The sequence below is a fragment of the Choloepus didactylus genome, chromosome 8 (genome assembly GCF_015220235.1).
Source record: "Choloepus didactylus isolate mChoDid1 chromosome 8, mChoDid1.pri, whole genome shotgun sequence".
In the NCBI taxonomy this organism is placed as follows: domain Eukaryota; kingdom Metazoa; phylum Chordata; class Mammalia; order Pilosa; family Megalonychidae; genus Choloepus; species Choloepus didactylus.
Genome location: NC_051314.1, coordinates 4725013 through 4750466, shown reverse-complemented (window position 1 = coordinate 4750466; position 25454 = coordinate 4725013). Strand labels below are relative to the sequence as shown.

The following is a 25454-nucleotide window of genomic DNA, read 5'->3' as shown; positions in this document are numbered from 1 at the left end:
GGGAGAGCCGGAAGAGCCTCTGGGTTCTTCGCTCGAGTGTCCCGGGACCGCTGGGGGGCCACCCGAGGTCAGGAAAGGGCCGCTGGGGGCAGGACAGCCCCACTCGGGGTGTCGGGGCCGCGAGTCTGAGGGATGAGGAGGGGCCATGGCCAGCGACGGGGCCAGGAAGCAGTTCTGGAAGCGCAGCAACAGCAAGGTCCCGGGCAGGTGGGTGTGACGGGGAGAGCCGGTCGGGGTCAAGGGTCAGAGTTCAGAGGTGGGTGCGTCGGTCTGATGGGCAGCGGGTGGTGTCGGGGTCTGGGAGTCCCTTTGGGGAAGGGTAAACTGGGCTCTGCGGAGACAGATCGGGGCGTGAAGGGCGTTGGGGTTGTTAGGGGATGGAGCCTGGGGTCTTGGGAGGTGACAGTGGCTGCAGGTAGGAGCCAGGCTTGAAAGGGGGAGGAGGAGCTGCCGGTAGGTTTTTGTCTGGGATGGGCAGCCCCTTTTCTGTGAAACTTCTTGGCTCCTTGGGGAAACTGAAAGGCACTGACTCTGGCTGTGCTGTGGAGAGTTTTGGTGGAGTTAGGAAACTGGCCCCGGGCGAGGCTCTGCCTGCTGGGGAGCTCAGTTTCTGCAGGGGGTGTCGTGACTTTTGACCCACTCGATTGAACTTTTTATCCCTAGTGGGCTGCACCTTTTGCCTGGAGCTTGGAAAAGGGTTAGAGGCTCCCTATGACTTCCCGTGTTACCCTTTCTGGCTTCAAAACAAACACATATCTTGTCACCAGAAGGAAGCCAATTGAAAAATTATTTAAAAAAACAAAAAACAAAAAACTGCCTGCAGTATGCTTGGTATACCCTGGGAGCTGTACAGCTCCAAAGTCCTCCTCTAAATGGGCTTGGCCAGGGCCAGAGCCCGGGCCCTAGGGAAGGAAGAGACTTTTATGTGGAAGGTATCTGGGATAAAATCAGCCCCTGGTGAAAACAGGTCAGAGACAGGCAGACTTCAAGAATTCTGGCAGTTTGCTCTGTCCTGAAACTGAAAGTCTGAGATACTGAAGATTAGGAATTGTGATATTTATATAGACTCCAAGTAGAACAATTTACAAGCACAGTAAAATGGTTTGTGCCCTTGTGTTGCACAATGAACACTATTGAGTGATGGAGTTGTAAATTTTGGAATTTCCTGTATGCAGTCAGAAAAGTTTAATTTTCAGAGTGGTCTGGGAGTTAGCAGGAGTAAGTAACTGGCCACACCGACACAGTGACTTTATTAGCGAAGATCCTATTTTGTTCCATGAGATTGTGATTAACTGAAGAACAGTAAGAGCTTTCATCAAAACCAATGTCAGCATCCATGATGAGGTGGAAATTATGGAATGGTGGAGAATAGGAGGTCCTGGTAGTGATGAGGACAAATGCTATAGAACATAGAGCCCAGGGATAGGATTTGAGGAAGCAGTCACTTGGATGCCCAGCTTTTGTGCCTTGCTTTCAGTATGGGCTTGGTGCTTTTGTTCTCCCTTAGTTTATAAACAGCTGTGCAGACTCTGATAACTAATTCTTGACAATCAACTGAGATGTAAGAATGATCAAGCCCCAGTGTGAAGTTACGGCAATGAAAAAACCTTTGGACCGAAGACTGTGTCTCTCTAATTTGTCCTCAGCTTGCTTCTGAGATCCTGCATTGCCAACGACAGACTTTCCCTTTGCCTTTGATTTGGTTGCTGTGCTGTGTCTTAGGTGCTTTTAAGAGCAGCTCTCATCTTATAGTTCAGAATTGGAGTGGAATCTTGCCTAACTGTGGTGGCTGTTCTTGAGGAGGGCAGGGCAAAGAAGAGGGGTTGGGCCCCCCAGAGAGAGGCCTGCCCGGCTGCTGGGCCCACCCCTCTTGTGGCCCTGGCCTCTGGCAGTGCTGGGATTTCAGATCACAGCCCGCAGCTCAGTTCCCTGAAGAAGGAGTTGCCAAGGTCTGCTCTTGTTCCCATCAGAGGACCTTTCCGTGGTGCTCCTTAGCACTTATTTTGTCTTCAACTGTCCAAGCACAGTGTGTCATCTTCAACTACCCAGGTTCCTATTGGCTTTGCTAACTCTTTCAAATGGTTCGTACCTCTGTTTTACTCTTTTTTTGAATGTAGGCCTCAGCACAGAGAAACTCAAAGGAGGAAGGACACCACAGATACAAAATACACCACCACAAAATACAAAAGCGGCACTTAAACTGTTAAGGGATATATATATACACACACACACATATACATACATATATATATATGCACACACAATCCTTAATAATTTCTTATGACAGTAATGGCTAAGATGCATTAAGCACTTACCATTTGCTAGGTACTGTTCTTGGTGCTTTGTAAGTATTATGCCTATCTGGTGTGTTATGCTGTGCAAAATACGCTTTGTTCTCCAAGCAACACTGAAGCAGGCTTAAAACTCCTTGACTGTTTCCCCTGAAATGCCTTGCCGAGATGTTTAAGTTTTCCAGTGTGATGTCTAAGGCCCTTGTAGCCTGCTCAGTTCTTTAGCCATATCTCCCACGTGTCCTTACTTTGAATTTTGCCCTCAGCAAAGCTTCCTTGGGATACATGCTGTACGAAGCCTCTATTCCTTTCATGCTATTGTAGCTGCCAGAATGTTCTTTTCCTCCCTTTCCTCTCCTTTGCTTGGCTTACCTTTTTCACTTTTCGGAGTTTACCTCTGGCATCATGCCTCCTTATAAAGCCTCACTTGTGGGGTTTTTGTTTGTTTGTTTGTTTGTTTGCAGCCTGGATTAAAGTACCCTTTTATTCATCAAACACACTGTTGGTCTGTACTTGTTCCTTTTCTTGACAGTGAGCTCTGCAAGTTTAGGGAAGGTGCCTTACCCTTCTCTGCCTTGTTGGTATTGGTAAGTGGTGCTTGCTCCAGACTACTTCCCAGCTGAGCCCAGAGAAACTGAGTGGTTTGATCAAGGTCACACACTGAATGAAGCCACCTTGCTGGTGGATTCCACTGCTCCTTGCATGCTCCAGTCCTTAGGTTGTGTAATTTGGCTGATGCTTTAGTACACGTTTCCTTTCTGGATGAGCCAGGTTGTGTGGTGTAGTGGAAAGACCCCTGACTGTGAGTTGGGTTGTCTGGATTTTTTCCTCTTTATGTTAATTCTCTGTGTGGTCCTCACTACGCTATACCCCCCTCCACCCCGGGGCCATTGGCTTCTGCATGTGTGACATGAGGGAGTTGTGTTAGATGTAAGTGGCTGTCTTCTACAGGAGTAGATTGATTTGGCCGAACCATTTGTGTGAGAATGAGAGGGATCTCTTGGACTAGTTTTGAGAGTTTGATGATTGATTCCTTCAACAAAGATTTACCTAACCCACACTAGGTGCCAGGAATGGTTCCAGATGCTGGAGATGTATCAGTGAACAAAATAGACCAAAAAGCTTACAATTGAGTGGAAGAGGCAGAGGATAAGTAACATAACTAAGTAAAATAGAGAATACCTTAGAAGGTGATGACTGCCATAAATAAAGCAGGGAAGGGGGCTGGACAGTTTGGGGGGCAGGTGCAATGGGGAGAGCTTCATGTGCTCAGGTGCCCCGGGAACTCCTTACAGGGAAGGTGACATTTGAATAGAGATTGGCAGGAGGTGAGGGAACAGCCCAGGTGAGTGGCTGGGAGGAGAGCGGCCCCGGCAGAGGGTAGAGCAGGCGCAGTGAGGATGGCATGCTTGGGGAGAAGGGCAAGGAGGCCAGTGAGCCTGTGGCTGATAGAGGGAGCGTGAGGGAGAGGGTTCTGGACTGGGTGTCAGGGGGCAGGGCAGGGCCCTGTGGGCATGGTGGAGGCTCGGACTTCTACTCTGAGTGAAGCGAGGGCCCTTTGCAGGGTTTGGAGCAGAGGAGTGATGTGGTCTGAGTAAGGTTTCACAGGATTATTTGGGCTGCTGTGTTGAATATGGATTGAATGGGAGAGGAGGGCAAAGGCAGGAGCAGGGGCTCAGTCAGGAGGCTATTGCCAAAACCCAGGTGAGAGAGGGTGCTGGCTTGGACCAGGGTGGAAGAAAGCAGCGTGGGTGGTGAGAGGCAGTTGGATCTCTGGTGTCCGTAGGTAGATGATAAGAATCAGAGAAGGTTTTGTCCCTCACTCTCTGGGGCCTGTTCTTTCTTGGGCCATTGACTCCCTTGGCTTTTGAAGGGCTGTGCCTTCTGTGGTGGCAGTTGGAATTCTCACCACACTTAATTGTAAATGCCAAGACAAAAATCAGCACACTGGCTTTGAGCACACAGGCAGCCTTTCAGTGTGGGTCTGATGTTTGCTATTTTAGCACAGCTCTGCCTGGCCGTGAGTGTTGTGCTGACAGAAGGGTTTGCAGGCTGCTGGCATATGTGAAGTATGACGTTGTGAGTGGGATGGCTGCAGGAAGGGCCCAGATTGAATATGGCAAGGATGGGGTTGCTTGGGATAAACCCGGAGCAGAAGACAGTTCACAGAGTCATGGTTCTGACAGCCGTCAGCTTGCAGCTGTCAGAGCCATGAGGAGTCTGAGCAAACGAGACATGCAGTCCCAGCAGGGCCTCAGTTGTCAGTTGTCAGCCAAAGGAGAGGGTCCATAAGGGGGACAATGAAATTTGTTAAGAAAGTTTTCATGGGCATCTGCGGCATACACAACTGAGCAACACGGACCTGGTCCTCAGAGGCAGGTGGGGTGAGGGAGACCAGACACACAGGTGTGGAGATGTGGTCCGATCTGACGAAAATGTCCTGCAGGGAACTGACAGAGGACTCCAACCGAGGAGCAGCATCTCATGTCGACAGGGTGGTGGGATGCTCCCTAGGGTGGTGCCCCTGCAGCTGAGACCTGCCAGGAGAAGGAGCCGCTGTGCTGTGCAGAGATGTGGGGTGGGGGTGTCAGAGCGTCTCCTGCAGGGTGGCGTGGGAGGAGGAAGCCAGGAGAGTGTTCAGGATGAGGCTCGGGCAAGTGAGCAGGGCCAGGGCGTGTGTGGATTTGCCTGTCGGAGGCCATGAAGGAGTTGGGCCTGGGTCCCCAGGAGCCATGAGAAATCACTGCCAGATGCTAAGCTGGGAGGGACGTGATGTGATGATACTGTCATCTTCGTTGGAGGGTGCTCAAGAGAGGAAGTGGGGGAGTCCAAGGATGCCACAGTGGGAGTGAAGACTAGGGTGGTGTCTGTGGAGATGGAGAGACGTGGGCGAGTTTGGGGGCCTTTGGGGGTAGGACTCACAGGATTCACTGATGGGCTGGGGGTTGGCGGCCGTGTTGACCACCAGGGTGCTGGCTTGAGGAATGGGGGTGTGGTCGGCAAAGTCCTGCTCCCCTGAACCTGTGACTGCGTCACATTACCTGGCGCAGGGGATTGAGGCTGCCGTCAGCTGACCTTGAGGTGGGGAGCTGGGCCTGGATCCTCTGACCCGCCGGCCACTGCTGGCTCCGAAGGTGACGAGGTGGCCCCTGGAAGCTGGGAACGGCCTTCTGCTTACAGCCGGCAGGAAGGTGCAGGCCTTTGTCCTACAGCCAAAGGAACTGAATTCTGCCACAAGCTGAATGAGCAGGAAACAGCTTCTCCCCTGGAGCCTCTAGAAATGAACGTCCCCGGCTGATACCCCGATTTTAGTCAGGTGAGGCCCATACCAGACTTCTGAGCTGCAGAGCTGTGAGATAATCCTTTTGTGTGTTTTAAGCCACTGAGTTTGTGGTCATGTGTTCCAGCAGTGATGGGCAGAGTTGGGGAAGTCTGCGGGACAACGTCTGGTGGGAGGAGCCCCCGGCACCCACAGGCATCTCCCTCGGCCGAACCCTGCGTTTGGACGTGGACGGGAGACACCGGGCAGTCTTCATGGTCCACCTTTGCCCGTCCCTGGATGACCTCCGCACAGCAGGTGTGGTTCCGAGGGACCTGGACGGAGCTCTGAAGTTTCTTCCTCTGGTCCGGGAACCAAGTTGATACCCTCCCTGTTTTCTCAGAAATCCTGAGTTGCTGCCTCTACCCAGCTCTCCTGCTGGTGTTTTTATAAATTTGTACTATGTTCTTGCCTTTTTGAAGTGGCTCTTTGGGTTGAGTGCCTGCTTACTCAGTAAGAATCCTTATCCCTATTTTTCATGTGGGAGTTTATATCTGGTGGTGATTTCATGTCTTGTGGAAGCTGAGTTTTCCCTCTTGTTGCTGTTTATAAGTGGAGATGATCTCACCATGATGAAGTGCCAGTGGGTAGGTTTTCACTATCTGTGTGATTCTTTTTACTTTTTATTTCAGTAGTCCCATTTCATGTTATTAAATGCCTCTTATTTCCAGAAACATTTTGAAAATGAAATTTAAGTGAATCACACTTTTTTTCCTCATGTATTTGTCTGTTGTAGAAAATCTGGACTATTTTGAGATAATTTTAAATGAAGACAACCTGATGGTTTTTTTTTCTTTTTTTCATTTTTATTGAGATTGTTCAGATACCATACAATTATCCAAAGATCCAAAGTGTACAATCACTTGCCCCTGGGTACCCTCATACAGCTGTGCATCCACAACACTTAAGTTTTGTTCAATTTTTAGAAACTTTTCATTACTCCAGACAAGAAATAAAGTGAAAGATGAAAAAAAAAAAAAAAAAGAAAAGGAAACTCTAATCCTCCCCTATCCCTGACCAACCCCCCTCAATTGTTGACTCGTAGTATTGATATAGTACATTTGTTACTGTTTATGAAAAAATGTTGAAATACTACTAACTGTAGTATATAGTTTGTAATAGGTATATAGTTCTTCCCTATATGCCCCTCTATTATTAACTTCTAATTGTATTGTCATACATTTGTTCTGGTTCATGGAAGTGATTTCTAGTTGATCATGGACATTGCCCACCATAGGATTCAGTTTTATACATTCCCATCTTTTGACCTCCAGCTTTCCTTCTGGTGACATATATGACTCTGAGCTTCCCTTTTCCACCTCATTCACACACCATTCGGTGCTGTTAGTTATTCTCACATCTTGCTACCAACACCCCTGTTCATTTCCAAACATTTAAGTTCATCCTAATTGAACATTCTGCTCATACTAAGCAACCACTCCCCATTCTTAAGCCTCGCCCTGTATCTTGGTACCTTATATTTCATGTCTATGAGTTTACATATTATAATTAGTTCCTATCAGTGAGACCCTGCAATAATTGTCCTAATGTGTCTGGCTTATTTCACTCAGTATATTGCCCTCGAGGTTTTGTCATCAACCCATTTTTTTTTAATATGGTTTTATTCACTCACCATACATTCCATCCCAAGTAAATAATCGATGGTTTTCTGCATGGTCATACATTTATGTGTTCACCACCTTCACCGTTATCTATATAAGAGCATCTACATTTCTTCCACAAGGCAGGAGGGAGAGTCAAAGAAGGTAGAGAGGCAAAAGAAAGAGGAAAAAAAAAAGACAGCTAGGAAGCAGCAAAAGGAAAAATAACCTTAAATCAAAGTAGAATAAAGAATCAGACAATACCACCAATGTCAAGTGTCTAACATGCCTCCCCCATCCCCCCCTCTTATCTGCATTCACCTTGGTATATCACCTTTGTTACATTAAAGGAAGCATAATACAATGATTCTATTAGTTACAGTCTCTAGTTTATGCTGATTGCATCCCTCCCCCAGTGCCTCCCCATTTTTAACACCTTGCAAGGTAGACATTTGCTTGTTCTCCCTCGTAAAAGAACATATTTGTACATTTTATCACAATTGTTGAATACTCTAGATTTCACCAAGTTACACAGTCCCAGTCTTTATCTTTCCTCCTTTCTTGTGGTGTCTCACATGCTCCCCACCTTCCTCTCTCAACTGTATTCATAGTTACCTTTGTTCAGTGTACTTACATTGTTGTGCTACCATCTCCCCAAATTGTGTTCCAAACCACGCACTCCTGTCTTCTATCACCGTGTAGTGCTCCCTTTAGTATTTCCTGTAGGACAGGCATCTTGTTCACAAAGTCTCTCATTGTCTGTTTGTCAAAAAATATTTTGAGCTCTCCCTCATATTCGAAGGACAGCTTTGCTGGATACAGGATTCTTGGTTGGCGGTTTTTCTCTTTCAGTATCTTAAATATATTACACCACTTCCTTCTTGCCTCCATGGTTTCTGCTGAGAGATCCGCAGATAGTCTTATTAAGCTTCCTTTGTATGTAATGGATCGCTTTTCTCTTGCTGCTTTCAGGATTCTCTCTTTGTCTTTGACATTTGATAATCTGATTATTAAGTGTCTTGGCGTAGGTCTATTCATATCTCTTCTGTTTGGAGTACGCTGCGCTTCTTGGATCTGTAATTTTATGTCTTTCATAAGAGATGGGAAATTTTCATTAATTATTTCCTCTATTATTGCTTCTGCCCCCTTTCCCTTCTCTTCTCCTTCTGGGACACCAATGATACGTACATTATTGTACTTTGTTTCATCCTTGAGTTCCCGGAGACGTTGCTCATATTTTTTCATTCTTTTCTCCATCTGCTCCTTTGTGTGTAGGCTTTCAGGTGTTTTGTTCTCCAGTTCCTGAGTGTCTTCTTCTGCCTCTTGAGATCTGCTGTTGTATGTTTCCATTGTGTCTTTCATCTCTTGTGTTGTGCCTTTTATTTCCATAGATTCTACTAGTTGTTTTTTTGAACTTTTGATTTCTGCCATATACATGCCCAGTGCTTCCTTTACAGCCTCTATCTCTTTTGCAATATCTTCTCTAAACTTTTTGATTTGATTTAGCATTAGTTGTTTAAATTCCTGTATCTCAGTTGAAGTGTACGTTTGTTCCTTTGACTGGGCCATAACTTTGTTTTTCTTAGTGTAGGTTGTAATTTTCTGTTGTCTAGGCATGGTTTCCTTGGTTATCCGAATCAGGTTTTCCCAGACCAGAACAGGCTCAGGTCCCAGAGGGAAGAAGTATTCAGTATCTGGTTTCCCTGTGGGTGTGTCTTAGAAAATTGCTCCACCCTTTGATGCCTCAGGTCACTGTGTATTTCTGCCCAGCAAGTGATGCCTGTTAGCCTGTAATTCTTGACTGGCGTGAGGCGGTATGGCCGTGTTCCCCAGGCTCTGGGGTCTGGTTCCGAATGGAAAGGGCCCCACCCCTTTCCTCCTAGAGAAGACAGACCCCCCAGGTGGAGGTCATTAGCATTTCAATGGTCTCTCTCTCTCTGCTTGTGCTGTCTCCACCCTTCTCTGCTTCACAGCCCTGGAAACTGAAAATGACTGGGGCTTTCTCCACTGAGCCAAAAAAGAAACAGATAGTTCCCTTCAGACCCAGTCCAAGGTGACCCTCTGGCTCTGCCAGGTCAGTCGTCACCCAAAGCCTCTGTCTGTTTTTTGGGGATGCGTACCTGTAGTGAGCAGTTCACACTCGCTACTTAAAACCCCAGTTGGAGCTCAGCTGAGCTGTATTCGCTTGCTGGGAGAGAACTTCTCTCTGGCACCACGAGGCTTTGCAGCTCGGGCTATGGGGGAGGGGGTCCCACGACTTTGTTCCGCAGGTTTTACTTACAGATTTTATGCTGTGTTCTCGGGCATTCCTCCCAATTCAGGTTGGTGTATGATGAGTGGATGGTCTCGTTTGTCCCCCTGCAGTTATTCTGGATTATTTACTAGTTGTTTCTGTTTTTTTGTAGTTGTTCCAGGGGGACTACTTAGCTTCCACTCTTCTCTATGCCGCCATCTTGCCCCTCCTTCCAACCTGATGTTTTAAAAATACATCCCTGATGATTTTGGATTTTTAATTTTTTTAGGTTATGAAAACAGGAGGAAGTATCCCAGCCCTCCCAAGTAGTTTTAAAGCGAGACAGGCGGTCACAAATGGAGCTGAGCAGAACATGCTCTGGAAGCCCACTTGACTGTGTACTTCCCCCTGGACGGCCATGGCCTGGACCAGCCTGGGTACAGATGGGACAGGGGCCAAGCCCAGTGAACTGGGGCTGCCTTGGGTCCAGGGCCAGTGACAGCCAGGCCCTCCTTTTCTCCTCCACGAAGTTCCATCTAGTTCAGGCCACTCGTTTGCTTATTTGTTCGTCAGCTGAATGCCCACAGTGTGAGGAGTTGCTCGGTGTGGGCTTCTGGGGAGTGGGGATCCCGGGAACCCCTCAGGAGGCACTGACTGCTTCCTGGGTGGGGGCTGCACATGGCTTCCTGCAGACAGAGCAGCGTGTGGGTGCCCTGAGTGCAGTGCCAGCAGGAAGGAGGGGAGGTGATGAGGGGGTATCCAGGTGGGTGGCTGTCACCTCCCAGGTGCGTTCTCTGCCTCTGGCCCTGTGCTCGGTCCTGGGAGTCCAGAAGCGACTGACCACTTGGTTGTTTCTTGATTCCACGCGAGTGTTGTTAGAGGAGAGCCTTCCAGGGCAGGCGGTCAGTGCTGAGCTCCGGGCACGAGTGGAGTGAACCAGGCAGTGGTGGGAGGCCTTGGGACAGTGATGATTTACAGGTGCTTGGCAGGGGCCAGGCTCGTTCCCCCAGCCACCATATCATCCTCACCTCAGCCCTGGGGTCCCCATTGTGCAGACGAGGCAACTGAGTCTCTGAAGCTGAGTAATTTGCTCAGAGCCACACAGCAGCAGGTGTTGGAGTTGGGATTTGAAGTGGACATCTGCTTCTGAGCCCAAGCTCTTTACCATTAGGGCATGTTGCTTTTCACCCATGGAATGCAGCCCTCTCTCTACAGGCACGGAAGTTGGACCAGGTGCTTACTCGCCCTCCAGAGGCTGATCCCTCTGGGGGATCCCTCTGGGGGCAGGTCCAAGGGCTTACCCGGTCCCCTGGCCTCGTGGGCAGACAGAGCAGACCCCGGGGTCTGAGCCTTCCTGCCATCCAGCTGGTCCTGCCAGCCCCCAGCCTGCCAGATGCTGCACAGCTTGAGGTCTGGCTCGCAAGGCCGGGAGCTGGAAATGGTCTTCTGGGCTCAGCTGTCTGCTCTTTGGCTCCCGCATCTCCCAGGTTCTTTGGGAGTGTGATGAGCGACTTCTAGGGTCAGCCTGATGCTCATTTTGCAGACAAGAGGCAGAGGTGCTGAGAGGCCCAGAGGGGTGGGCAGCCAGGGTTCCTTCTCGTTTCTCAGGCCCTGTGCTGCAGGGAACTTCCGTTTTGAGCGCCCCCGGCCTTCTGGTTCTCCCATTCTGAAATGCTGCTTCCTCTTTTCTGGGGATTTACTGGAAATTCCACCAAAAGTGCTGAGGCGGATAAAAAGGCTCATAGCTCGTCGTGAGTCCAGTTGGTTAGAGCAGTTGCGGATTCCGTTATTCTAAGAACCAAGGGCTGGAGACGTGGTCACTGTTCTGCCAGGTGCTGGGGCAGGCCCACCCAGGCAGTGTTGGGTCCCTTGCTTGGGCAGCAGGGTGGCAGCAGCCTCCTGGGGGCTGAGGACCTTGTCGAGGGTCATGCAGCTCCTAGGCTCTGAGCTGGCAGAGCCGTTTCTGGCCCTGCTGCCTGTGGTGTTCCCGGGCTCCTCACCACTGACCTCGTTTCTCAAGGGCCCCGTCCTGGTGTCCTTGCTCCTCCTGGGATCTGTCCTGGAGGACCTGGGAGCTTGCTGGCAGTGCCGGAGAGCAGTCCTGGAGCTGGCGTCCACCTGGGGCTCCCCCCAGCACATCTGTGCTCTTTCACCTTCCTGCCGACGCAGGCTGTGCGTTTTTGTGTCCTGCTGGGTGGCCGGCAGCCAGGCCTGCTTGCGTATTCCGAAATAGGCTTGGACCTGCCCTCCTCCTGCCCCCTCCTGCCTCTTCTTGCTGCTCTGGTTGGAAGTGAGCCTTTTTTTTTTTTTTTAGTAAGCATTTCTTCTAAACTAGAAAATAAAATAAGGCCTGCTGGTCCTCAGGCCTGCATCTAGATGGGACAAGCGCTATTTAATTACAGTCTTCTGGATATGCTCCTGCTCCTTAACCGGAAGCCCACAGCACGGGAAGGCGGGTTGTTGGATGGGTGGGGCACGTGTGTGTGTGGAAAGGAGGGAGGGTTGTGTCCCAGAGAGGGGATGGTTCCCTGGGTGGCCACTGTGGACCGCAGGGGCAGGGGGCAGCCCCTGGAGGCTCAGCTCACCTGCCTCCCCCCGCTTTCGTGTGAACTGGTTTTCAGGGGTGAGCCCAGAGAGGCCTCCCTGTGTTGTGCTGTTGGGTAGAGTACAAGGGGGCCCTGCCTTGCTTTACTCGTTCCAGAATTCACACGGGGTTGGTGATGGAGAAAGCCTGGGAGGTGATCAGTCCCTGTTTGTGGTATTTATGACAATATTCTCCTCCTCCTGTCGAGGTCGCTGGACATGCTTTAGTGGGAGAGGACAGGAGCACACACTGCTGCCTCGTCTGTTTTGAGACTGAATCTGCCTCTGTCGCTGGTAACGCCTCGTGTCGGCTGGTATTGCTGTGGGTTATTCTTACTTCAGCAGCGATTGCCGTTTCATGGAGCAGCTTATAAAGAAATGTTGGCTGTGGCCCCATTTTGGTTTCTTTTTAAGAGTTAATCTCTACCCTCTGTTAATTTTCTGCTCCAAAACCATTCACTAGGGCCATCACAGCATTTTATGCATGCGCCAAATAGGATTTCAGAAAGCCCTATGACTCTAAATAGCTCGGAAGGAATAGTCAAACAGTGGGACCCCCAGGCGCTTTTAAGAGGGTGTTATCTAGTTATGTTTTATTGTAAGAGGAGGTATGTGTTTTGGAATTTAACTCCTTCAAAGATATAGTGCTCCTTTAAAATATTTAATCATTCAAACATTTGCATATTTGCAGATAGGAAATGAAAGCCTCCTGTGTACATGTGCTCCTGGTGTATGCAAAGGTGAGTGTGATCTTAACCCTGCAACTCAGAGGCTCCATCTGCAGGGGAGACAGACACACAGATCAAAGACTTCTCCAGGGTGCTTGTGATAACGGTGGAGGGGCTTGGAAAGTCCTGGAAAAGTGTGAGAAAGGAAAGGTTCATTTTGACTGAGGCGTGAGCCTCTGGGAACCTCTTGGATGAGGTGACGTCCAACCAGCCTTTGAAGGAAGGGGGTAGCGTTCTGTTAGGCCTTTATAGTGGGTTTGGGGGTGTCTTGCGTCACTGGGCGGCCAGGGCAGGGATTTCTTTGCTGTGCAGGTGGCTTGGAGCCAGGCCTGATGGAGAAGAGGAAAAGTGAGTAGCCAGCCACGTGAGAACAGAGCAGAGGTGGGAGAATGAGAGCAGAGGTGGGGGGAGAGATGCAGTGGAGTAGGGGGAGGTGGGTGAGGGGAGTGCTCAGATGGTAGGCTCAGGTGTTTGGATGTGGTGCTGCTAGGATTCCGGAGCCAGAGAAGGTTTCCTGCGGGTGACTGAGCTTGCACCTCGGCTTGCCAGGCCTGGGCCAGGGGACCTGATCACCCCCTGGGGAGGGTAGTAGGTACGGGCGTTAGTGCCCTCTGCAGCCCCCCCGAGCCTGGGGAGCGAGGTCAAGGCAGCTCCCTTTTCCTCACCCAAAATGCCACTGGCAGGGGAGGCTTGCCGGAGGAAACCGCCTTTCTCCCAACTGCCCCTTCCCCACTTCCTTATCTTACCCACACACTCCCTTGTGCCAAGGCCACTCCTGCCACCGCCAGCGCGCATGCACCGTGGCCAGAACAACCCCCGCCCCGCTGCAACGGCTCCTGCGTTCTCTCAGAACCAATCCTAGCCCCTCTCCCTTCAGTATTGCCATTTAAGGCTGCTTCACCTCCTTTCCAGCCCTGCCCTTTTTACCAGCCTATATAACCTGTAATCACCCCTGAATAAATCTCTTTGGCGCATACTCCTACTGGATGAAGAGTGTCTTGTCCTTATCGCCGCCCTCCACACCTTGCACGCCTCCCGCCGAGGACCTGGCCAAGTCCTCCGCCTCGCCCTCGCCTCCGGGAAAGAGCCCCCGCCGCCGGTACCCTTTAAGCAGCCCCGAGAGCTGAGGGCTCAGCTACCGGCCGCCCCTCCCCCTAGAAGCAGTAACCGCGACCGCAACTGGTGCCCCGTGTGAGGATGTCTCTTACCCCAATCTTACCTCCTCTTGTTGGCTTTGCCTCTCCACTTCCTCCCCCCTGTACGAGCCCGTTGCCTCCAACCTCTCCTTTTCAGAAAGCACAGAAAACAGCCCCTTGGAATGCAATTGGAATACCTCTGCCGTCCCCCTGACCTTTCATTCAGTCTCCTATACGAGAAAGTGCGTCCGCCCTCGCTCCATTAACTCTCCCAGCCTCACTGCCTGTGCCAGCTACTCATCTCCCAGCAGCTCGACAAAATTTCTTATTCCCCACAACTCCTCCCAATGGCTCTGCTCCTCTACAGGACTTACCCCCTGCCTTAATGTACAAACCCTCAAGACAACTAATGAAACCTGCCTCCTAATTGTCCTTATCCCTAGGGTCTTATACCACAGCAAAGAAGACTTCTTCCTCCGTCTGGAAAAAACTGCAGCTCCTGCCCTTCTGCAAAAGCGAGAGCCCATCACCGCCCTCACAATTGCCTCCCTCCTAGGTCTTGCCGGCACTGGCACCGGAATCGCTGCACTAGCCAGTCAAGGCTCCGCCCTAACTCACCTCAGGGCGGCTGTTGACGAAGACATTCATCACTTACAAAACGCTATTTACCATCTAAAAAATTCTGTCAATTCCCTCTCTGAGGTAGTGCTCCAAAACCGTCGAGGTCTTAACCTTCTCCTCAAAGAGGGAGGCCTCTGCGCCGCCCTAGAAGAAGAGTGCTGTGTATATGCCAATTCCACAGGTCTCGTCGAGGACAGCCTGAAAAGAGTCCAAGAGGGACTAAAAAAGCGTAAAAGAGATCGTGAAGCCACCAGTTATTGGTCCAGTTTTTTCACTCCCATCCTCCCATACATCCTTCCTTTTCTTAGCCCCCTATTAATAATTATTCTAGCTCTCATCTTAGGACCCTGCCTCATCCGCAAAATTGTCCAGCTTGTAAAAAAACAAACGGATGCCATTTTTTCCTCGTTCGTGCAAATCCAGTATCAGCGACTCGCCACCTCTGACGCCCCCCACTCCAAAATGACAGCCAACCCTCCGCGACCTCAACGCCACCGGTCGACTCGCCAACCGCGAGGCCCTTCTCAATCACCTGAACATCGCTCTCGCCTCAAGTTCCAGCTTCTCTAAACCCCTGAACTTTAAACCCCTCACCTTCGCCCAGCCTGCTGCAGCGAAGCCATTGTCAAGCGCCCGGACACCACACCAACACTGAGCTCCAACCTCGCTAAGCCACCGTCAACCCCTTTTTCCCTTCCCTAACCTCCCCCTTCCCTCACCCTTAGCAGGCCTCTCCGGTAAAGCCTCTTCCTCTAATTAGAAAAGAAAGGGGAATTGCGGGTGACTGAGCTTGCACCTCGGCTTGCCAGGCCTGGGCCAGGGGACCTGATCACCCCCTGGGGAGGGTAGTAGGTACGGGCGTTAGTGCCCTCTGCAGCCCCCCCGAGCCTGGGGAGCGAGGTCAAGGCAGCTCCCTTTTCCTCACCCAAAATGCCACTGGCAGGGGAGGCTTGCCGGAGGAAACCGCCTTTCTCCCAACTGCCCCTTCCCCACTTCCTTATCTTACCCACACACTCCCTTGTGCCAAGGCCACTCCTGCCACCGCCAGCGCGCATGCACCGTGGCCAGAACAACCCCCGCCCCGCTGCAACGGCTCCTGCGTTCTCTCAGAACCAATCCTAGCCCCTCTCCCTTCAGTATTGCCATTTAAGGCTGCTTCACCTCCTTTCCAGCCCTGCCCTTTTTACCAGCCTATATAACCTGTAATCACCCCTGAATAAATCTCTTTGGCGCATACTCCTACTGGATGAAGAGTGTCTTGTCCTTATCGCCGCCCTCCACACCTTGCACGCCTCCCGCCGAGGACTCGGCCAAGTCCTCCGCCTCGCCCTCGCCTCCGGGAAAGAGCCCCCGCCGCCGGTACCCTTTAAGCAGCCCCGAGAGCTGAGGGCTCAGCTACCGGCCGCCCCTCCCCCTAGAAGCAGTAACCGCGACCGCAGTTTCCCAGCAGCCTCAGCCTGCTCACACCTAATACCTCCATTTACTGACCCCCATAACGGGCCTGGGACTGAGGCGCAGGTCAGAGGATTCTCCTGAGGTTGCTGAGCTGGGATGAGGCCAAGCCAGGATTTAGAGGGACAGCCAGTGGCCGTGGGAGAGAGAATTGAGGGCAGGGAGACTTCAGGAAGCCGTCGCAGTTCGGTTAGTCCATAGATGTTTATCCTGCCAAAAGGGCGGGAGGTGAGCAAGAAGGACCTGGACAAGGAGCAAGGCTGAGAGACAGAAGGAGCGAGCTGTGGGTGAGCTCCGCCGAGGGCAGAGGGCAGCCCAGGCCTGAAAGAAGGCCGGTGGGGCCCGGGAACATGTGGGCCTCTAAGAGTTTCTGGTTGTTTCCTGAGGGCAGCAGGAAGGCCTGGGAGGATGTTGAGCTGGGAGTGAGCCAACCATATTTGCGTTTTGGAAGCTTCATCTGGTGTGGGGGACGGAGCTGAGGGTCCCAGCTAGAGGCGGCCTTGGGAGACTGTCATGGTTCCTGCTCTCAGTGGGGCCATGGGCCAGGGCTGAGGAGAGCGAGAGATTTTGGACACAGACCTGGAGGACGTAGAGACTGATTGAAGCTGGACAGCCTGGCCGAGGCAGGGCACAAGGGTGGCCCTTTGGTTTGGGATTGCCGTTTGTAGAGATTGAGTCCCAGAAGGAGGCTGAAGGGGCTGGAATGTGGGGCAGTGGAATCCTGATTCAGGCAGTGGGGACGAAAGGTGGTTTGGAGCCAGACACGGCCCAGGGAGAACCAGGAGGCTGCAGGGAGCAGAGGGCACGAGGGGTGGGTGGGGTGGTCACACCACATTGCTCCCGAGGGACTGGCCAGCAGGGGTGACCTCGGCCCAGGCCCAGATGCTGTGAGGAGTAGGTGCGGGAGTGGCAGTGGATGGGGTGATTTTTATGGTGACCTGTATGTTTCTGAGGGGGCTGTAGGCCATCTGGGGGTGACTTCATGGTTGAGAGTCGGCAGTGGTTTTTGTTGTGTCCCACTGAATCAGCTGCAGGACTCACCCCAAAAGAAGAAATGCTTGTGAAGGCCTGGCTGGGACTGCCCCAAACTGCCCCACAGTGGGGCCTGTTGAGATTCTGAGGAAACAGGCACTGTATGCCAAGGTGACCAGGCCTTAGGCCTTTACTAGGGGAACTTAACGTGCTGAGAGCTGCAGCCACTGCGGGCTGGCAGTGAGACGGCTAGAAGTTCTCTTCAGTATGTCAGCGCCTTTGGTGACCACTCTCTCAATTATACAGGGCTGGGGGACAAAGGTGGCTGAAGGCCAGAGGCCTGCGTGCAAGTTTTGGGAAAATATCTGGGTATGTGCACCTTTCCCAAAGCAAGATGCACTCAGGGCAGGCGGCCTTCAAGGTTCTAGCGACCAGAGCTCAGGGGGGTTGCCTGGGGAGGGGCAGGGGCCAGGTCGGTCCTCGGTAGGGGTGGAGATGCTGTGTGTGTCACAGAGTTTGGCCTGGAGACACATTTACCTAGAATCATTTACCTAGAGCTGATGGGTGAGGTCGGGAGGGAGACTTCTTTCATGTCGGTGTGAAGGAAGGAGGATATAGGACTTGGCTTTAGGGGCTGAGGGAGCAGGAAAAGGTTGAGGTGAGAAGCAGCAGGGAGGAAAGGAAGATAGGAAAAGGGACCCGGTTACGGCTGGCTGCCCAGTTTGCAGACTTGTCTGTACTTCTTGGCGTTGCGTTCAAAGTACTTTCCTTTTCCAAAGTACTTTTTTTTTAATGTGTTTTCTATAATAAACGCATACTGCCTTTGTCTTACACGGGAAAGATTTATTGCTTATATCCAAGACCTACTCAAAGAGACATTCATGGAACAGCTTTTCGTTTGCCTCCATAATTGCCCATGGTCCCCCCAGCCTCAGTGTGACGCAAGCTGTGACGAGTGGACAGGCCAGATGGCCAAGAACCTTGCAGGACAGGGAGAGCCTTGGCGCCGGGCGGAATGGTTGGGTTGTCAGCCGTGGGACAGCCCTGGGAGACCCTCTTTGGTTTGGGTCCTGCAGGGGCTGCGTCTTTCTGCAGTTGACTCTGGGGCGGACGTGAGTTTCAGATCAGGCTTGGGAGGAGGGGATGATGGAATTGTTTACTGTAGGAGTAATGGTTTTCCATCCTTTTCCTCTGAAGTTAATTTCTTTGGAAAACTTCTCTGAGTATATTTTATAAATCTTGGGTGAGTCACTATGTGTTAAAATACACCTAACGGTAAATTCAGTTGCTTATTTAGTTTGTATCTCAGAGAAGCGCTGTTGAAGCCCAAGGGGCTTTGAGTGATGGCTGAGCTGGGAGGAGCGAGGCTCGTGAGCTGCAGACTGACGACAAGGTGATTTGCCTGCCTGCTTCATGTATCTGATTGATTATAAATGTGGTAATATGAGTCCTCGTTTATTTTATGATATTCAGAACATTGCAGCTAGGTGTATTTCTTTTCCATACTTTTATTTCCTCTTGCCCTTCACTTTTTCACCCATGCTGTTTTTCACTCACTGCTATTTAACCTTCAATTAAAAAAAAAAAAATGTTGTACCACCAGTTCTGTCTCAAAGCCAGCATCTTGGTGTAGAGGCTCTGTGTGTTAGTCAGGGTTCTCTAGGGAAACAGAATCAACAGGAGATATATGTAAAAATGAGATTATATAAAAACATCTCATGCAACTGTGGGGATGCATGAGTCCAAATTCTGTAGCACAGAACGCATGAGTCTAAATTCCATAGAGCAGGACACATGAGTCCAAATTCAGTAGGGCAGGCAGTGAGCTGGCAACTCTGATGAAGGTCTTCAATGAATACCCCAGGAGAGGCTGGCTGGCTGAAGAAGAAATAAAAGTTCTTTCTCTTTTCCTGTAAAAGTCTTCAAATGATTGGGTTAAATCCAGCTGATTGCATCCTCTCATTGTGGAAGCCACTCCCTTTGTTGATGTAATCAGATGCAGTCTATTGACTGATGATTTAATACACCAGCCTTCTAGTTTATTAACCAGCCACAAATGTCCTTGCAGTAATGGTTAGGCCAGTGCTTGCTTGACCAGACAGCTGGGCACTATCACCTGGCCAAGTTGACATGTGAACCTAACCATCACTCTAAAAATTCAAAACAGAAAAAAGTTTGCCGGGATACACAGAAAGAGTCACCTTCTTACTATCAGCACCTAGGGACCCTGCAACTTTGGACTCTAGTCGCTCTTCCTTTGTGACTTGTGGTCTGTCACGTTATGCTCGTTTCCATCTTTGTTCTTTTGCTCTAGCAGTTACCTGTGTCCTACGTCCACCCTAGGAAGTATTTGATGATGAGCTGATTTTGGAAACTTTCCTGGCAACATGTTGTAAAGTCAGCCCTGTACGGAGTCTCGCAGGTGTTGATGTCAGTTGCCCATCTTTTCCTTTGGGCATTTTTGCCTCCGGACTGTTCTCATGCCAAAACCTCATCTGCCTAAAGGTTCTCCTTCCGGTTGTTGTTTTCTCCTTTAGCTTTGCCCCATTCTTGGTCGTCTTCATTCCCCTTACCAGGGTGATCTTTTGATGGCTTCTTCCAATGCCTTATGTGAAAGAGGTGACTTTGTTGAGAATTTCAGGGCTGTTGCAGGGGAGGCATTTTTGGTTGGGGCTCCTCTTCATGTGCAGATTCCCCAGGAGCACCCTCTGCCTGCCCCCCCCCCCCCCCAGGCCTGGCTCTGCCATGTTGTCCTTTGTACTGCTCCCTCTCACCTGGTGTCAGCCGCTGTCTCGTCTTTAGTTTTCAATCTTCTCTCTTCTGAGGGTCTCCACGGGCTGCTTGAGTGGACAGTCTTCAGGGGGATACACAAATTGGACCCAGAAAACACAAGTAGTGGTTCTCCCTGCTGTCTGCTGGGAACAAATTAGTCCTTCTTCAGTCTTCCTTCTCTTTGTTTGGGGGATGATAACACATCTGTTGTTTTCACGGGAAGTACCCTGAAATGTTCTGCTCTGTGACAGTAGCCTTACGAACTTCTGTTCCTCTGGGCAGAGAAGAGCGTAGGTGTCAGGGACCTGCTTAAAGGCTGGCCAGGACATTGGTCAGGCTCTCTGCCACCAGGACCTGGATTATCACGCGCCCCTGACGGGTGTGCTGGCCTTCCTGGACACAGCCAGGGTCAGGGAGGACGCCCTTCTTTTCTAACTTCCTTATTGAGTTATAATTCTCATGCTATACAATTTACCCATTTATAGTACACAATTCAGTGTTTTTAGGATATTCACAGAGTTGTGCCACTTTTACCACAATCAATTTTAGTACATATACATCTCCCCCAAAAGAAACCTTGGACCCATTAACAGGCACCCCCCACCCCCACCCCCTTTCCCCTTCCCCTTTAGCCTTAGGCAACCCCAAATCTACCTTTTGTCGCTCTAGATCTGCCTATTGTGGACATTTCACTTCAAAAAGGTCATACAATGTTTGGCTTCTTTCCCTCAGCATTATGCCTTCAAGGCTCGTCCATGTTGTAGCGTGTCCCAGTACTTCATTTATTTTTAAGGCCAAATAATACACTATCGTCTGGATTTGTTTATCCATTCATTTGTTGACAGGCACTTGGGTTGTTTCCACTTTTTGGCTGTGTGAATAATACTGGTATAAACATTCATGTACAAACTCTTGTGTGGATGTATATTTTCATTTCTTTTGGGTATATAGCTGGAGTGGGGTTGCCAGATCGTGTAGTAAGTGCTTCATCTCTTCAGGAACTGCCAGAGCCTTTTCCAAATTGGTTACACAATTTAGCATTCCCACCAGCAATGTAGGAGGGTTCTGATTTCTTTGCGTTCTTGCCAGTACTTACTCTTCTCTGTCTTTTTGATTTTAGCTATCCTAGTGGGTACGAAGTGGTGCCTCATTTGCATTTGCGTTGGTTTTGATTTGCATTTCCCTGCTGGCTGATGATGGTGAGCTTTTTGATGGAAAGATTTCTCTGTGCAACGTGAAAGGAAGTGGGAGGACTGTCGTGACCAGAACCCCGTCCTTGAGGAGTACCTCATTTTCTGATGCATCTAGGTGAACGGGGCAGGGCTCCGGTGGCCATATCCACGTCTAGTGCACAAACAACTCACCTTCGTGGAGCCAAAGCAAATCTTTTAAAAAAGTTATGAAACTTTCTAGACCTCCAAAAAGGCACAGAGATTAAATAATGAGCCTGTGTGTGCCCTTGACCCAGCGTAAGAAGTGAAATATTACACCTGTTAAGCTGAAGCTGCCAACTCTGAGTCCTGCCCCCCATGTCCTGTGCCCCCAGATGGTCACTGCTTTCATTTCCTTGCGGGTAGGAGGATCTTTTACCACTTATGGATGTATCCAAAAAAAACGATATATTGTGTCATGTTATATTTTTTAAAATTTTGTGTAAATAATATACTGTATATATTTAACTTGTTTTTTTCTTCAGTATGTTTTTGAAATTTGTATTGATTCATGTAGCTCTGGTTCTTCATATTTGTTGTGGTTAGTATTCCGTTATATGTATATATTCCACAGTTTGTTTATTCACTATTGGGTCGATGATGGACATTTAGATTTATCTGACTTCTTTTTGTTTTAGTATTATCAATATCACTGAACTCATCTCCCTTTTGTACTTGTGCTAGGGTGTTTCCAGGGTGTATACCTAGAAGTAGAATTACATCATGTGTGTCTGCTTTTCATAAGGAATCACTAGGGCTCTTTTTAAAACAATGAACTACTGTAATGTTCTAAAGTAGTAAAATTTATTAAAAGGTTTATTGGTTAATATTCTTCTTTTAAAGAAAGATTTCATTATTTGAAACGAGGTAGATGTGTTAGTTTCCACTTGTTCTTTCAAAACGGCTCTAGTTGAAGCCTGTTTTTCTTTAGCGATGCAAGATCAAATAAAAATGCAATTTTAGTAAGATAAAGTGAGGTTCCTTTTAGTGCTAGCTTGAACTTTGTTGGAACATTTTCTGCTCAATAAACGCAAGTGGTTTACCCAGGAAGAAATAATGAGCTTCCCGCTATACTGAGAGGGAGCTGGCCCACGAATGTGATAATGCTGCAAGGCTTTTGTGAAAATGACATGCAAGTAGTGGGCCGTGGTCCCAGATGCCTCCTGGTTTTGAGCCATAAAATTTATTGGATAATAATAGAAAGAATACAGATATTCAAGTAAAGATAGATTATCAAGATTGGTAAATGCTGTTTGTGGATCACTTTGCCGTATTCAAATTGCTGCTGTTTGTGGTTATCTCGTTTCAGCCATGTTCTTACTCTCGTTTCTGGGATGAGAACACCAAAGCTCAGAGCAATTACTTTGTTAAAATTTTGCCAGCTCATAAGTGGTGATGCTGGGACTTGAACCCAGGCCTTTTGGTTCTTGAACCCAGAAGCTTTCTGTGACGGTCAGGAGCTCTCCATGGAATTTCAGGAAGAGGACCATGGACCACAGGGGATAGCTTGTGCTTGATCTAAGCGGGCCATGTATCTCTCTGTCTTTTTTTTCTTGCATATGGCAGCCATTCTGTTCTGCTCATGGATTTTTTGGATTGGGAATTCAGATGGCAAAGTAGAGCCATCTCCGCTTCATGAGGTATCAGCGGGAAGAATGAAAACTGGCACTGAAAACACACGAAGGCGGGTTCTCTCGTTGTCTCGTGTCTGCTGGGCCCTCTGCCAGGGCTGTTAGCTTCTACACGGACTCTCTACATGGCTGTTCTGAGCCTCCTTGAAGCGTGGTGGCAGGGATCATCCTTCAGCAAGTGTCCAGAATGTGGGGGAATTTGAATTGCCTTAAAAAATTATAACATCTTTATTGAGATATAATTCACACTCAACACAATTCACCCGTTTAAAGTGTGGAATTCAAATGGTTTTTAATGTATTCGCAGAATCGTGCAACTGTCACCACTATGAATTTTAGAACATATCAATCACCTCAAAAAGAAACCCTGTACTCCTGAGCTATCATCCCAACACCTATCCTTCCTACCCTGAGCAACCATTAATCTGCTTTCTGTCTCCATAGATTTCCCTATTCTGGACTTCCCTATGAGTGGACTCATATAACATGTGATCTTTTGTGACTGATTTCTTTCACTTGGTATAATGTTTTCGAGGTTCATCCATATCTCATTCCTTTTAGTGGCTGAATAATGTTCCAGATGCAGATAGACTGCATTTTGTTTATCTGTTCTTCAGTTGATGTACCCTTGGGTGGTTTCCACCTCGTGATATTATGAATAATGCTATGAACATTTTTGTACAAGTTTTTGTGGGCATATGTGTTTTCATTTCTCTTGGGTATATACCTAGGAATGGAATGCTGTTCACGTGGTAACTCTATGTTTAGTCATTTGAGGAACCACCAAACTGTTTTACAAAGCAGCTTACTGCCAGCAGTGTATGCAGCTTCTGTTTTCTCTGCATTCTTGCATCACTTATAATTGTCTGCCTTTTTTATTTTGGCCTTCTTAGTGGGTTATCTAATTTGTTTTCTTCCAGTTGTTCGTCAGGTTTCTTTATAATCCTTTCATTCCTATAGGGTCTGTAGTAATGTCCGCTCTTTCATTTCTGATTTTAGTAATTTGGGTCTTATCTCTTTTTTCCCCCTTGGTCAGTCTAGTTTAAGGTTTGTTAATTTTGTGGATCTTTTCAAGAAACTAGCTTTTGGTTTTGTTGATTTCCTCTATCATTTTTCTGAGGCGACATATTTTTATGAAGTGACTGTTTCAGTGTTTTTTTGTTTTTTTTTTTTTTTCCTGGTGATTTCCCCCGGAGTCCTGCTGTGGTTCTTTGGAGTTGCATCTTCTCTCTCTTTCTGTTTGAGTGGCCAGGGGCAAGTCCAGTGGGTGAGGCTCTTATTCTTTCCAACCTTCACCAGCACAGCCTACTTTGGTCTGTTTTATGTTTCCTTGGAAATTGTCTTTTGAAAAGTTGGTTTACTGCTAAAACAACCCTCCTTTACACAGACACAGTGAAACCTCACAGAATAACAAAACTGGAGTAGGATGTATTAACATTGATACATAAAAATTAATCTTGAGAGAAAGTAAAGTTGTAAAAAGATATATAATATATATAATGGTAACATTAATATAAACTGCACCAATAGGCAAAACAGCATTATTTATTGCCTAGAGATCCATAACTCTTCAGTAAAAATATAAACATTTAATTTGGGCATTATAGATGCCAAAGTCATGTAAGTAGTTATCTCTGAGGAGGTAGGTAGGAGAATAGACTTGTGGGGGAGGGTTTCAACTCTATTGAATAATAAAATGTTAGATTTTTATGTAACTAAATCTCTAGGTGGTATTAGGGGGGTATTTGTTATGCCATTTAACTGGCTTTGCAACCTGCTACCTGTGTGTGACTTTGTGCAGGCTTCTGAAGCTTTCTATCCCTCAGTTTCTCCATCTTCAAAAAGTAGAAGAACCGTATCTGCCTTGTTGGGTTGTGGAAATTAAGTGAGTTAACACAGGAGTTTAGAATAATGCTAAAAATGTGTTAACTACTATTTCCATTCTCCATGCTTTATTGTTGTCAGTGTTCACACTCGAAATAGAAAGAAACCTGGAGCAATCAGAGGCTGTCGAGGGGGTTGAATGGGGTCCCAGGTATGCAGTGTGGCTCGCATGGCCTCTGCTTCACTTTTCTGTGGGTTTCATGTCTTTTGTACAAACATCCAACCTGAATCTCCACTGCGCACCCTGACCTCCCTGTGGCCGGGCTGCGTGGGGTCTCCATCTTCCATGCCTAGGGCTGGTGCCCACCACTGACGGGTCTCAAATGGGTGAATGGATGAAGAGGCAGAGCTCTGGCTTTGGGTTTCTTTTTCAGTTTGGAGAGCAGTGCCTCACCAGATGTGCAGAAATGAAAATGATTTATTGCTTCATCATTAAATTTAGAATTTTCCTCTGCAATGATTTGATTTTCCCTTTTGCCTTGTGTGCTAGTTTGGATGTATTATGTTCCCCTAAATGCCATGTTCTTTAATGCAGTCTTGGGGCTGATTGATTGATCTTTCTGATTAAGGTGTAACCACTTGATTGAATGTTTCCGTGGAGATGTGACTCAATCAATTGTGGGCAAGACCTTTGATTAAATTCTTTCCATGGAAATATGGGCTCCACCCCCTCAGCGTGGGTCTTGATTAGTTTACTGGAGCCCTATAAAGTTCTGACAGAAGGAGCTCAGAGCTGCTGCAGCGGAGAGACGCATTTTGAAGACAGCTGTTGAAAACTGATGCTGACGTTTTGGAGAATGCCATTTTGAAACACAACCTGGGAGCAAGCAGACGCCAGCCACGTGCCTTCCCAGCTGACAGAGATGTTCTGGATGTCATTGGCCATTCTTCAGTGAAGGTATTTGCTTGTTGACACCTTAGTTTGGACACTTTTATGGCCTTCAGACTGTAACTTTGTAACCAAATAAAGTCCCTTTATAAAAGCCAATCCATTTCTGGTATTTTGCATTCCGCCAGCAT

The 25454-nt window shown here is 48.7% G+C and overlaps 1 protein-coding gene across 6 annotated transcripts in view; it reads left to right on the top strand.

Moving 5' to 3' along the window:
* Window positions 1-25454, top strand: part of TBC1D22A (TBC1 domain family member 22A) — a 397174-nt gene continuing 371720 nt past the window's right edge. For 3 of the 6 annotated variants that reach the window (XM_037846182.1, XM_037846181.1, XM_037846183.1), the window contains exon 1: window positions 7-207. In XM_037846182.1, the coding sequence (XP_037702110.1) occupies window positions 146-207 (62 nt within the window). In that variant the 5' untranslated portion in view covers window positions 7-145. Of the gene's footprint in view, window positions 208-5688; window positions 5869-25454 lie in introns of those variants that run through there. The other 3 variants (XM_037846179.1, XM_037846184.1, XM_037846180.1) reach the window with 2 other exon arrangements.